The sequence below is a fragment of the Chlamydotis macqueenii genome, chromosome 1 (genome assembly GCF_036417535.1).
Source record: "Chlamydotis macqueenii isolate bChlMac1 chromosome 1, bChlMac1.mat, whole genome shotgun sequence".
NCBI classification, from domain to species: domain Eukaryota; kingdom Metazoa; phylum Chordata; class Aves; order Otidiformes; family Otididae; genus Chlamydotis; species Chlamydotis macqueenii.
The window spans coordinates 2,381,651-2,396,046 of record NC_141556.1 but is presented as its reverse complement, the minus strand read 5'-3'; the positions used below and the strand labels follow the sequence as shown (position 1 = coordinate 2,396,046).

Sequence of the window (14,396 nt, the reverse complement as noted above, 5' to 3'; positions counted from 1 at the left end):
TTGCACCGGAGCCGAAGCAGAGCCTGTAACCTTAGGTTGATTTTTCGCCTTGCACCACTAAATCATTCAAATCTGTTAGCAGTCACTCTGCTCGAGCAGGGAGTGGGTGGAACGTGCTACTGGAAACTTTGCTCGGTTGCAGAGGTTTGTTCATGGGCAACGCGGCAGGTTTTGTTTAATACTCCAGAGGTCTAGGAATTTACGTCCATCGATTTATAAGACACAATCTGTCAAGAGGCACCAGCATCTCATTGAATTGAAATAATTAGTGACAACAAGTGTGTTAAGTTTATTTTTCTCAGGTTTGCTGGTATGAAACATTCCTTCTCCTTGGGGTGAGATACCTTGGCTGTGCTTCCAGCAAGCTAGAAGAAATCCCAAACAAAACCACAACTGTTATCCAGCATTACGAGAAGGTCACTTCAGACAAATGAAATTCATCGGTTAAGGCTGCAAGATGATAAGGGCCAATGGAGCAAGGTGTTGGCCGCTGCTTACCCAAGCGTTGGGTATTTTGTTGGACAGTAGGGCTCATGTTCAACTTGCATTCAACAATGGGTTATGAAGGAGGAGAAGGAGAAGAAGAAATGGATGGCTGCTGATCTGCTGGTTTGCTTTTCCAGCATTTCAGCTGGAGATACCTCCCTCTGTAAGCAGGGAGCTCAGTGTGCTCTGGTGGGTTGAATGTCCATGGAATGCAGGGTCACTCTTTGCCCAAAGAACCGGCTAACTCCAAAGCCAGCTTCAAAGCACCTTTTTTTATTCAGGTCCCCTTAATAATTTAGGCTCTGATTATTTTTTGCTGCCACAGCTTCTGTGGGTTCATGTTGCCAAGGATGACAAAGTAAAATTCTCTTGAGTGAGGCTTAAAGAAATGGGATTTTATTGTTCCTGTGAAATGGTCCTTTCTGGATATCCAAAGAAGGAGAAGGGAAAGATGATGGGCTCTGAAAGGCTACCTTTGGTCTTGAAAAGCAAAACTACACTTTGGTCTCCTCGTCATGCAAGGGAGAAATTTTGTACATCCCCCAAGCCAACACCTGACCCTCCTCCTCGCCGTGGGGGCTCTGAACACCCAGGAGGACTTCTGTGCTCTGCCTTTAAATAAGGAGCAGCTCGTCCCCGTCTCCCTCCTCCTCTTATCTCCACTGACAAATATAATCACAGCTTCACTTAAATTCCTCTAAATGAATTCTGGAGAGTAGAAAAATTGTGCGTGTGTCTCTCCACTGCAGAAATCAGCTGACTCTTGCATTTCGGATGATGGCTCCATCCATCTCCACCGCTTGCAGGGAAGCGTCGCCGGAGTGAGCTGGGACGATCGACCCGGAGGCTGCAGCCCCGGCACTGCTAAAGAGAGATGATTCTTGCAGCAAGTCCATCTCCAGTGTCGAGGGGGGCTAGGGAGGGGGCATCCTTGATATTCCCATTCATCCTGAGCGGATTGTCACTCTCATTTCCCTCTTTATTTCTCTTTTATGCTCCAGGCCAGTTAGTTATTTTCAGCAATGTTTGCCAGGCTCTGAATTTCTGCACCACGTCTCTTCGTTAAAAAGAAACTTCGTAAATGTTGCCGTGATCGGAGGAGCTGCTGAAGGAGGCTGCTTCCAGGAGCCGCGTTTTACGTGGCTTCACCCGTGCACGCTTTCCTCGGTTGTAATTCACAGTGAATTTAAATGCACAATTAGGCACTTTGCTGTGTGCAAGCTTTTCCTTTTGCTTTGTTGCGCTCCTTTAATTGTACACTTCTGTCTGGTATGTTTACCTCTGTTTCTGTTTGCTTCGCACAAAACAAATCGGGGCTTTTTATCTCCTCATTTTATTTCCCCTTTATTTTCAGAGTCGATCTGAAGGTGTATTTAATTTTTGGAGCAAATCCAAAGCTCCGCGTAGGTTCCTCTTTCAAAACAGGTCTTTGGCTGTACAAACAGCGGCAAGTTCTAAGTGCCATTTACTTAATCAGTCCGCATCAAAATGAAAGTTTATTATCAACAGTTCCTTGGTGATGTACACATCCTTTCTGTGCAGAGCTGCGTTGGTGTCTGGCTAGGTGTTTATCTTGTAACGAACATTAGTGCAAGAAAAGAGAAGAAGAAGAAGATGTTTCTTAAAGCCAGCAGATAGCATCCCTCCATTATTCAGGTTGATCACAGAGCAACTGTGAGCTGAAAATGTGAAGCAGCCATGAAAAAAAAAAAAAAAGCAGATATGGCAGAGCAAAATCATAGAATCTTTAAGGTTGGAAAAGACCAAGATCATCAAGTCCAACCATCAACATAACACCACCATGTCCACTAAACCGTGTCCTGAAGTGCCACGTCTACACGTTCTTTGAACACCTCCAGGGATGGTGACTCCACCACTTCCCTGGGCAGCCTGTTCCGGTGCCTGACCCCTTTTCCGGTAAAGAAGTGTTTCCTAATATCCAGCCTAAACCTCCCCTGCCACAACTTGAGGCCATTTCCTCTTGTCCTACCACAAGTTACTTGGGAGAAGATACCAACACCTGCCTCCCTACAGCCTCCTTTCAGGCAGTTGTAGAGAGCAATGAGGTCTCCCCTCAGCCTCCTCTTCTGCAGACTAAACCACTCCAGTTCCCTCAGCCGCTCCTCACAGGACTTGTGCTCCAGACCCCTCACCAGCTTCATCACCCTTCTCTGGATGCGCTCCGGCAACTCAAAGTCCTTCTTGTAGTGAGGGGCCCAAAACCGCACACAGTACTCAAGGTGCAGCCTCACCAGTGATGAGTACAGGTGCACAATCATTTCCCAAAAACAATTTTCACAAAAATAATATTTCCAGGAGAAATGGGAAAGCTCTAGTCCCATTGTGGCACCAGTTACAGCGCAAATAAGGCATACAGCACTGGTTGCCTGTGTTCAGGACAAATTAATTGAAACTGGAAGGGGTGCAGAGGGTTGTTTTTGTTAAGCGTTGGAACAGGCTGCCCAGGGAAGTGGAGGAGTCACCATCCCTGGAGGGATTCAGAACACGTGTGGATGTGGCGCTTGGGGACGTGGTTTAGTGGTGGACTTGGCAGTGTTAGGCTAATGTTGGGGGTTGGACTGGATGACCTTTGAAGGTCCCTTCCAACCCTAACCATTCTATGATTCTATGAATGGTTGGACTCAATGATCTTAAGGGTCTTTTCCAACCTAAATGAAGAGGGAAGCCAAGGATGGAGAACTCCATAAGGCAAAGAATAATGTTGACATTTGAAAACCCAAATATCAAACATCACTGAATAAGTTTAGGCTGGAAATTATATCCCAAACTTTAACTTCACTGTTGGAGAAGTGAGGTTTTGAAGGAGCCAGCAAGGGTAGGAATCTAAACGATTTTACTGTGGCACACAAGTTTATACTCAAGGCTTGTGGGAACTGGACTTGACGATCCAGGGGATCCCTTGCAATCCCATTATTTAATTCCAGTGGAAGTTGTCTAAGCAGGGCTGCCTGATTTCAAACATTGCTAATGACCCGGTGCAGGAAGTCATTTCTAAAGTGCTGCTTGAACAAGGACTTGAACTCGGATATTTGGGATACGCTTCCTCTAATTAAGGCAGAATGCATGACAACAGCGTGTTACTCTTGTTAGTGAAGCTCCTTCTGCAGCTCGAGTGGCAGCGATTTGTGTCGCAGGGGAGAAGGTTCAGGGTTCAGGCACTGGGATAAAATACAAAGGATGAAGGCTGCAGAGCTACAGCTGCACTGGCATCTCTGCAAGAGAGACAATGCTTGGAATAAACTCAAGGTGGTTTTTTAAAGAGGTCTCAGTGGGAGGGAAACAGTTGGTCCATGACCAGCTTGGACCCGCTGCCTGCTTTTTAATTGCTTTGCTGCCTAAGAGCTGTGTTTTATTAACAAGAGCAAAGAAAGCCTCCCACAGGCCTCTGAAGGGATGGGGGCAGGCGAAGACTCGCTTGAAGACTACATGGGGAAGGTTATGGTGACCAAAAAGGATGATCTTTCCTGTCGGTGCTGTGCTTTCACTCCCAGGCAGCTCTTTGCTCTGGATTGTGCAGCTACAGAAATACTCATCGCAGAGCAGGATCTTCCCAAGCAAATGTATTCTGGTGGTTGATTAAACCCCTTAGAGTTTAATCAATTGCAGAAGCAGTTTGTTGCTCTGTACACTCCCAAATTATAGAGGTTGTTGCTCAGCTAAAGGTGGGAGAGAACGCAAGTATTTACCGTGGAAGCAGACAAGATGCTGTGATTGAAGCTGATGTGGTTGGAGATGTCCCTGCTCCTTGCAGGGGGGTTGGACTGGATGGCCTTTAAAGGTCCTTCCAACCCTAACCTTTCTGTGATTCTGTGATTGCTAAAACTGAGCAGTTTTGATGAATTACGTCATCAGTTTATACTGTCTTCTCTTGCTAGCCATGTCTCCTGGCCAGGACAGCCATGCCAGTATGGAACACCTTCCCACGTCCGAACAGATCCTGCAAACCCTGAGTGAGCTGGCCAGGTCTTTTCAAGAGATGGCTGACCGCTGCTTGCTGGTTCTGCATCTGGAAGTCAGGTAAAAGCCCTGAATTCATGGATTGTGGGTGGGCTTGGGAGGCTATGGGTGAAGATTGTGTCCAGAGTGGCACCTGAGACAGATACACTTGCCTGCCGTAGCATCAAATGTCGGTCCAGAAATGCCAGATCCCATCGCCGCGAATGGTCAAATGTGGGATGGAGGCAGGATACCGAAAGTGGAATTTCCTAGGGATGTCTGTGTCTTATGTGTCAGAGACAAGGAAGAAAGAGTTTTTGGGGGCTTTGTCCTTAGAAAGCTGCATAATGATGTTTTAATAGTCTAACAGGTGTCTGCACATTTATTAGCCACTGCACTTTGGAGCTTTCCGTGCTACTTTTTCAAATCGTAACAGAAACTGGGAAAGCAGGTGGATTTCTTTAAAGGAGTGGATAATTTTATGATGCCTCTGACTTCACATGCAAAGATCAAAGGCAGCAAATCCCTTTCTTGAGGCTGCCAGCTGTCCACTCTGGGACTGGGAAGACATTTTTCCTTTATGCGTTGTATCAGCCAGGTGTCTCTTCATTGCTTCCCTTTTCTCCGAAGCACAAACGCAGGTCAGAGCCAGGCAATGAGACTTGATGGACCACCAGTTTGTTCTGGCGTGACACAGCCCGAGCCAGATTGTGTCCTGGTGTACATTGGAAGAGCTCTGGTGAAGTCAGTACGCAGCTTTAAAAAAAAAAAATGCACATTAGTTATTGTCAGCGACCCGTCAACCTGCTGTCCATCATCTGCTGGCCACTTGATTGCAGGCATCACAGATGAGCTGGGGTTTGAAGGATTCGAGGAGAAAATTGTTAAGGAATGGAAATGGAGCAGCTTTCCAGCTGTGATGTAATACGAGGTGATGCCTGAGATAACTCGAACTGGTGGTATGGGCACCAGCCTGAATGGTTTTCTGGTCTCAGTCCTCTGCAGCTTTCTGTCACGCTTGGATTAAGAAAAAAAATCAGTGTAAATGTAATTCAGGAAAAAATTTCACTGTCATTTTTAGAGCAGACCATTGCCCGCCTCCTCTAGTGCTTCTAACAGGAGCCCCAGTTTGATGCTGTGAATGCACCAAAGCATGTTACCCTGCGCAACGGATGGAAAGGATTGAGAGAGAGAGATACTGACAACCAGGAGAATCCCCAGCGGGGTGGGAGCTTCCCCGTATTCATCACCCTGCATTTGCAAGCACCTGCAGTAACAGAGAAAAATCCCAGTCCCTCTGATGGCTGTTACTAGCAGGTTCCTCCGAGATTCCTACTCCAGCTCCCAGGATCCGTGCCATTTCCAAGGTGTATTCATTCACAGAAGCCCTGTGGTTCGTGCGGGCATGCAGAGCACATTTGTAAAGAGCCTGGGAATTCATCCGGCCTCTTGCTGTTGCAGGCGCACTCTGAGAAAACGCCAGCAAACAGCAAAGCGGATTTGAGATGCCGCAATTATCCCCTCGTCTTCCTCCTCCCTTAGGGCCCCCCGTTCATTCACAGCCCTGCCAGATGCAGATTGGCACCAGCCTGGCGTTGGCCTCCCCTCCTCCAGTACCGTGCGGGCATGACCTGAGGGCAGTGGTCACTGAGATCCTGCTCCTTGGGTTTGTATCTGCTCCCCTAAAGGAAATCTGTTGGTGCATTCAGCTCGTTAACCGTTGCTTTTGTTACAAATAACCATGGAGTTTTACATTACTCAATGTCTGTTACAGGATTTTCCTATAAAAAGCCTATATAAAGCGTACAAACAGATGTTTTTATTCTTGGAATTGCCCTAAATTAAACTTCCTTGTGATGGCCACCTCAAGGATGTTTTCCAGGAGGACAGAGGACATGAAAGCCGGGACATACCCATCACCTTCTTCCACCCCAACGCAACTCCCCGCTCTTTGGGCCACTCTGTGAACTTTCTGTCTCAGTGTGCTGATCCTGAGTCATGCTTTGAATACAAGGGATATTTCACCCAGACTGTGATTTGGCCGTGTTTCCCTGACAGATTAGCTTCTGAAGAACCCAACCAACCTCCTGTCCCTGTTGAGTGATGCGCATGAAACCCAAGAATTACGAAAGTAGGAATTTTGCTATCAACTTTGCTGGACATAGCGCTTTCCTTTGTAGGTTCAAGAGAAATTACTTAATTACAGTTTTTGCAAAACCTTAATAGGTGACTTGAATACACAGAATTTTTGCTTCAATGGAGGGATGATGCTTGGGCACGTTGCCTACAGCTCCACCAGGCACGTGAACAGAAGAAAGTTGCAGTAGTGTTAAATGCTTGGGAACAGGCACGACCTTGGTCTGCTAATTATTGTTTCATGTCCCCTGGCTCACTCCTTCTGCCAGTTATAATTGTCGTTAGGTCTTTCTGGTGTGCGGGAGGAGTTCTTATTTGAGCATCAGTATGGAAGTGCTGCTGAACCAGTACGTGTCAAGTTGGAGAACCTGATGAAAAGGCACTTGACCACTTTACTGGGATGATGTAGGTCAGATCTGTTAATCACCTTTGTAATCACCTCTCAAGATGGGACAATGACGTGTCAAGAGGAGGATGTGTTTAATGCAGAGATAACCACCCATTTCTTAAAGTTATTGTTATTTTTTTTTTTACTTTTTGCTTGAACATTGGAAGGAAAATAAGGCAACACTTTGCATTCCCACTGATATTTTAACATCAAGGTTGTTGCACTGTAACATCTCTCTCTTCTGTCTCACAGAGTTCATTGCTTCCACTACCTGATCCCGCTGGCTAAACAAGGGAACTACGCCATCGTCGCCAACGTGGAGAGCATGGACTATGACCCCCTCGTTATCCGGCTCAACAAGGACATCAGTGCTATCGAGGAAGCCATGAGCGCCAGCCTCCAGCAGCACAAGTTCCAGTACATCTTCGAAGGTCAGGCATTTACCGTAAGAGTTTGGTTCTTACGAAATGATTTTTCATTCTCATCCCAAAGCTCAACAGTGTTCCTTTTGGGGGTAAGGTGGACTGTTGCCATCTACAGCAGATTGATGAGACCCATGCAAACATAGGCCACTCAAAAACCTGTTGCCTCCATACCATTTCTGAGCATATCTGGTGGAACAGGAGAAACGAACCCGTGCTGAGTAGGAAAGCAGTAAGTTGATGTACATGCAGGACAGTTCTTCCTCAGGAAGCCGTAGGGCATGTGTATCTATTACAAGCACAGCTCTATTACGGCGCAGTTCCTATCCAAAGTGTAGCCATTCCATTTCTAAAATTAAATTTAGAGAACATTAGCTCTTCTGATGTCTCATCTGTCATGATTACCTTGGAGAATATAAATCATGTCTTGGTTCATCTCCCCTGTATTTATTTGTGGCGCTGACGCACAGTTCTCTTGCCTGCACGCCAGGATATGCATCCTTTTGTGTGGTAGTTGTTCAAAATCAGGAGAAGGTGGAGACTGGAGATGTACCCATTGCCCAGTATAATATGTCAGCAGGGATAAAGGCTTTGCAAGCTTTATTTTGGCCACTGCTTACTGGTCCTAGAGAAGGCTTTCAGTATCTGTGTACTCCCCCACACCCCATACTCATGTAGCATCAGTCAGATACAAGAAACTGTTCAAGACCGATCAGAGAGAGGTTGCACATCAGGTGCATTGAATTGCATCTCATTTCTGCTCTTGCAGACCATGAGTTTACCAGGGAAAACCACCACCCTCGATAACGGACTAAAATACCGTCATTTTGTAGGAGCAGTAGTGGTCCATTGCTCTGCACAGACAGAGAGCAGGACTGAAAGGGACGTTATGCAAAGCCTGATTTTAAATCTGGAAGTGTCCTGGAAATACCAACAGCTATGATAATGCAACCTTGATTTTTCATAGTGCTGTGGGGCTGTTTTGTATTTTTACTAAAGAAGGAAACCTTGAGGAAAGTCCTCCTAAAATGCATAGGGAAGATACTGAGGGCTGTTTCCAGGTATAGACCAGTGTATCTCCTGTTCTGGTTCACATGTAGGACTTAACAGTGCTCGTTCATGGGTTTCATGACAAATTATTGTCACTAAATGTCTTCCTCCTGTGATTTTATTGTTTGTTTCCCCCCTCAACCTTGCAGGTTTGGGCCACCTTATTTCCTGCATTCTTATCAACGGCGCCCACTACTTCAAGCGCATCAGTGAATCTGGCATCAAGAAAATGTGCAGGAACATCTTCATCCTCCAGCAAAACCTGACCAACATCACCATGTCACGTGAGGCTGACCTGGACTTTGCAAGGTGAGCAGAAAGCCTCACGTTGTGTTTGTTACCACTTTGATGACCACATGTACAGAGGTAGCTCCTTCCAAAAGTTTCACCACTCATGAGTGCAAATGGATGGATATAAAGTTAAACCCACAGAAGGGTTAGTCCTAATATTCACTTTCACCCTTGTTGAGCAACATTCAGAGCAACGTGAATCACTTGAGCTCAACATGAGCTCAAAGTCAAGGTCCTACCAAAGTGTCCGTGCGTGGGGCTTCCTGTTGGTGTGGGCCTCCTAAGACCAAAACCCAGGCAAGGAAAAGCTTCTAGGTATAGGGCTTGGGTGGAACTTAAAGTGGATGAGTCTGGGGCCTGGATTCATGCCCAGATAAGTGATGCTTTGGTTTGCTGAAGGCTTGAGCTTTCAGCAACACTGAATGGTGCGTGCTTTGCACATGGACCTGGGGTGCTGACTACAAGTAGCTGTGTTGGTTGAACGTCTGTGGCAGTAGCTAATGCAGCAACAGGCAGCTGAGCCCAAGAAATAGCCAAAGGAAGAGTCTAGAACTTGTAAATGAAGGCATGTGGGTCAAATGACAGAGTTTTGCATGGCACTTGGATGTGACCCACCACAAATACTGGAAATAGTTGGTGTCATCATTTGTTCATTGCTCTTGGAGACTGAATTACGAGAGAAGCACGACTCCCTCAGATGAGGGAGAGTGGGTATGACTGAGTGCCTCGTTTACTTGGGCTCTCATATGGGGAATGATCTCATTATTGAATTAGTTTCTTCATAATAACGTTGACATGGAGAAGTTATGAATGCTGAGGCCTGGAGGAGGGGGAGAGAGAAAGATCCATTACTAACTCTCCAAGGAACAGAGTTCCCAAATTCAATCTTTCCTTTTTTAAATGAATCTTTTTCCCTGATCTGTTGAAATGCTAAATAAATTAGCCCAGTTTTTTTGGCAGGCAGAACAGAGATTGAGCACGTGCTGCCAGCAACTGGCACCCAGATACTGAAACGCTGACCAAGCGCTGCTGGAGGCTGGCACGGCACGGCACGGCTGGCCGTTTTCTGGAGAGGTCTTTGTGGTAAGGGTTGAAAAGCCACGGAGCTCTGACTCGTAGCGCTGCACAATTTGACCTGGAGTTTGACGGGAAGGGCGAGGAGGTAACGTGTCCCCCACTCCCAGTCTTACTGGGTGGTTGATACGCCAGACCAGCGGTTTTCACGACATGTACCAGCCCTCTTCGTATAATGAGTTACGTGGCAAACAGATTTTCTCCTGTGCCTTTGTTGCTGCTGGGTACCATCATCGACAGCTGCGGAGCTCGAAAGAGATACCTGAGCTTTCTGCACAGCAGCATCAGCTGCTTTAGGGTACCCGTGATGCAGAGTTCTTCCCGTAATATAAATTCAACAACATTTCTTTTTAGTTTTCATGACTGCATTGCTTCCCGCTTTCTTTTGGGGCAGATTTCTGTGATCTAGAGAGTATCTTTTATTCTTTTATTTTTCATATGACTCCTGAATGCTTATTATCCAGCTTCTCATGCATCCAAACCCTGCCCTGCTCACCTGAATTTACAATTACCCGAGCAAGTTCTCATGTTACCCCAGAGACTCCAGTTACCAGGGTCTATTCAAACTATAAAATAAACATAACAGTTCACCCTCAGAAAGCGTAAAATAACATCAATGGAGGATAAAAGTGATTTGTACTTCTGTGATATTGCTCATACAGGAATCTGTAAATGCTTTGCGCTGTAGCTAACTATCAGTTTTGCCTTTTTAAAGATGAGAAATGGAGAGCAAGTGGTTATTTCACGTATGGGAGCAGGGGCAGAGCTGATGGAGAAATATCCGCTCACCTGCTTTTCCTTCCCCCCTGCACCTCCTGGGGTAAATTCCCTCCCTGCTTCGCTTCTCCAGGGAACTGGGTGATCGTTACTGAATGGGAGAGAAGATTTCTGAAGTGGATCTAGTTCAGCATGGGACTCATTGCCCCATCTCTGGTCTTTGGAGGTTTTAGCCCTTGTGCAAAATAATTCATTGTTTACTCTGATTTCTTTAAGGAGTCTGATTAGAAGTCACAGCCACCTTTGAACGGGGAAAGATGAAATAAGTGGTGGGGTTTTAGGTGGTTTTGGGGGTGGGTTTTTTCCCCCCTACAGAGAAAAATAGATTTTCTCAGGCTTTTACAGAGCTCTTTGCCATCCAGATTTGTTCTAAGTCTCATCTGAAGCCGACTGACTCAGGCTTCCCCTGGACAGTCAGCTCCCTGCCCACCTTGCTCCTTTGCCCTCTTGATTTCTGTGTCTGTGAGAGCATGACGCTTCGGGTTCAAGAAGCAATCAGCCACAATTAACGGTCAGTCCATCACTTTTCATATGTCAGGTTTTAATTCTGGAACAGGTCCTGGGTGGTCCTTTTCTGAAAGTAAATGTATTTAAAGTGTGATGCGCTCAAGTTCATAGAATCATAGAACCACAGAATGGTTTGGGTTGGAAGGGACCTTCAGAGGCCATCCAGTCCACCCCCCCTGCAAGGAGCAGGGACATCTCCAACCACAGCAGGTTGCTCAGAGCCTCGTCCAACCTGGCCTTGAATGTTTCCAGGGATGGGACATCCACCACCTCTCTGGGCAACCTGGGACAGTGTTTCACCACCCTCAGTGTAAAAATTTTTTCCTAATATTTAATCTAAATCTAGCTCCCTCTATTTTGAAACCATTACCCCTTGTCATATCACACCAGGTCCTGCTGAAGAGTCTCTCCCCACCTTTCCTGCAGCCCCCTTTGGGCACTGGGAGCCGCTCTCAGGTCTCCCCGGAGCCTCCTCTTCTCCAGGCTGAGCAGCCCCAGCTCTCTCAGCCTGGCCTCACAGCAGAGCTGCTCCAGCCCTCTCATCATCTTCATGGCCCCAAGTTTATAGGAAAGACTGGATCATTTGAGAAAGGGCCAAAAGACTTTCAAGATTTTCCTGGTTTTGATTTTATGTTTCACTTTTGATACATTCTTCAAGGCTTTCTCTAGGCCCCAGAGAGCACTGGGCATCCTTGTTCTTCTCTTAGTTGGTGCAGAGAAGCCAGAAGGGGGAAATCTTTCTCCTCTGAAGCCAAAATCATGTAGAGGATTCAGAGGAAAATCGTAACCTGTGTAACACTCACTAGTTCTGGTGAGACTTTTGCTGTTTAAGCCACATTTTTTGAAAGATCAGGTGATAACAGCAGGATTTGCTGCTTTGGGAGTAGTACCATGGCAGGGGGAAAATTTGTTTCCAATGAGTTTTGCTTTGAGATTCTCAGTTCGAGGTAGAGGGAGGCAGGGAACCTCTCTGCAGAGCATCACGAAGCAGAGCCAGAGCACGTTTCCATTGGAAAAAAAAATAAGTTGCCAAGTGCTGCAGCTCTAGCAAGGAGTTTCCCCACCGACAGGAGAAAGGGTAAAATAGTTCTGGCTGCTGAGGTGTCACAAAAGGATTTGTAGCATTTGCTAAATTTCCTGTGAATATTTAATAGTTTTTTCCCTTCTGTGTGTGTTCAGTAGCCAGGCCAGCAGAAATGCAGTGAGTTGTTAAGAGCATCCACAACTACTTTAAAGAAAAAGTATTTTCTTGCTGTGTACAATACCTAGGTATACTCTGCAAAGTCTGGGACTGGGCGTGAGTTCCAAATCCCTCCCACATTTTGGAAGTTTCAGACACAGAATTAGATTTATGGCATTAGAGGGATAAAATTCAGCTTCAAATTTGTATTCCAGTTCAGGTCTTTTCCCTTGTGCCTTCTCTCCTACTCCCCCTCTGTCCCCACCAAAAATTACACTTGCATGTAATTTTATGCAGAGATTTCATCAGAGGTAGTCAGAAAGGGCTAGGTTTCTGCTTCAGAATTATAAAAAATATCGTTCAGCTCTTAGATTTTCATTTTTCATTGGGAAAAAAAAAAAAACTTTCTCAGACATACAGCGGTGATAAAATTGCCCTGTTCTTGGAAGTTAATTGAGGTGGTTGCAAGGGGGAGAGACCAGTGATGAAATGTGAACATTTCATACGACACAGCGTCACGCTGACCTGTGAGATGAAGGTTTTTGAGTCGTGCTCGTCGTCGTTACTGGATCTGAAAGCGTCCTTCATCCCTTAAATGGTTTGCAGCGGAGAAAACTAGAGGTGTCTCTACACCTACGAGTTAGATCGGAGGTTTCCCTGCTGCTACCATGCAAGTTAGCAGTTGCTATGGCCATCGATCCCACAGGGACCAGGAATTTTTTCCTGCTGCTGGAGATGTTACCAGGGCCCTTGGCTCTGATTATGTCTTTCTAGTAGATGTGACATCTACATTGTCACTGCCAGTGGATCTCAGCCACTCCGGGGAAGTCCCCAGTGAGAAGGCTTGGGAAGAAGCCATCAGCATGCCAGACAGTTGTTCCCAGGTTGGCCATGAATAAGCCCTTGGAATGTCGTTCAGACCCCTGTGATCAGGTCTATCAGTATACAAGGGCTGCTTGAATTTTTATCGTTCACAAAAGAGAATGACCTTTGCTTCCGCTCCCGGGCAAAATACAGCTGCAGCCGCTGCTCTGACCTTGTTCATCCGTGTCTGTGCTCTCCCAGTGACACCAGTGATGCTACGATGTACATGGACTTGCTTGTATTCCTGCATTCTCAGGGCAAACATCTTCCCTCCACCCATACAGCCACCTGCAGAGAGTCAGGAGAGGACACCACCAGTCCTCATACTGGTTTCAGAATAAGTGAGAACTGCCAAGGCATTCGTAGGAAGCAGTTGCAATTAACAGCAGTTGCCCTACATGGGTCCTGGAAACACACCCTTTACCCAAAACCTCTCTTTATTTAGCTGGGAAGGGTAAGAGGGTGATGAGGGAGGATAAGAGATGAAGGAGGATGCAGCTGGAGCACGAGCTTTCTTTCAAACCAGTGTCAAACTGGTCACAGCAGCAGAGTGGGTGTAGACCCTCCGGGTTTAGGAGTGGCTCCGTCGGTGACAGGAGGCAGAGCTGCCCCTGTGCTACAATTCCCCAGTGCAAACAGGTCCGTTGCTTTCAGCACAAACATCCGTGGAGGCAGCGGGGTTTTCCCATCCAGCTCCGATTCTTACATGGGGAGAATGGCGAAAGACCACCGGGAACAATCTCCGAACCGCGGCAGTGGGATTTCAGAGGGTGCTTTACTTCAGAGCACAGTTCTGGTTCGGATGCTCGGCGTTCGGGGCTCCTCTCCAGCTACGACTGGCAGGCAGGGGATATTTTTTTGTTTGATTACACAGGGGCAGGATGGATTTGTGCCTCTTGCCTAATGCACGAGGCTGTTCCAGACAGGAGGAATAAGCAATAACTTGCTGCCATCTACTGGGTGCTGCAAAGGGAAGGGGAAGCCAGTGTGCATTAGAGATTCCTCAGACACCCCAGTGCTCTGAGAGAACTCCTTCTCGTTCCCAAATATTATTTCTCTTTCTGATTTTGTTCTTGATAAATACAGAAACAGCAGGCTGTGTTTGCTACCGGCGTGCCCAGGTGCCCTGAGGATGTAGCTGGTCGAGGGAGGCTTCCTTCGAGAGCCGCTCTTGATGCTTAGCTTGTGCACGTTGAACCCCAGGCCCAAGAGATCCTCACCTGGATCCCCTTTCTTCAGTGGTAAACTGCTCACCAGTGCTCCT

At 46.7% G+C, this 14,396-nt stretch overlaps 1 protein-coding gene across 1 annotated transcript in view; it reads left to right on the top strand.

The window, feature by feature from the left end:
- EXOC4 (exocyst complex component 4) overlaps positions 1-14,396 on the top strand; it is a 393,362-nt gene that overhangs the window by 354,378 nt on the left and 24,588 nt on the right. Inside the window, exons 15-17 of the mRNA XM_086744528.1 lie at positions 4,383-4,524; positions 7,220-7,398; positions 8,589-8,748. Of these exons, the coding sequence (XP_086600654.1) occupies positions 4,383-4,524; positions 7,220-7,398; positions 8,589-8,748 (481 nt within the window). The remainder of the gene's footprint in view (positions 1-4,382; positions 4,525-7,219; positions 7,399-8,588; positions 8,749-14,396) is intronic.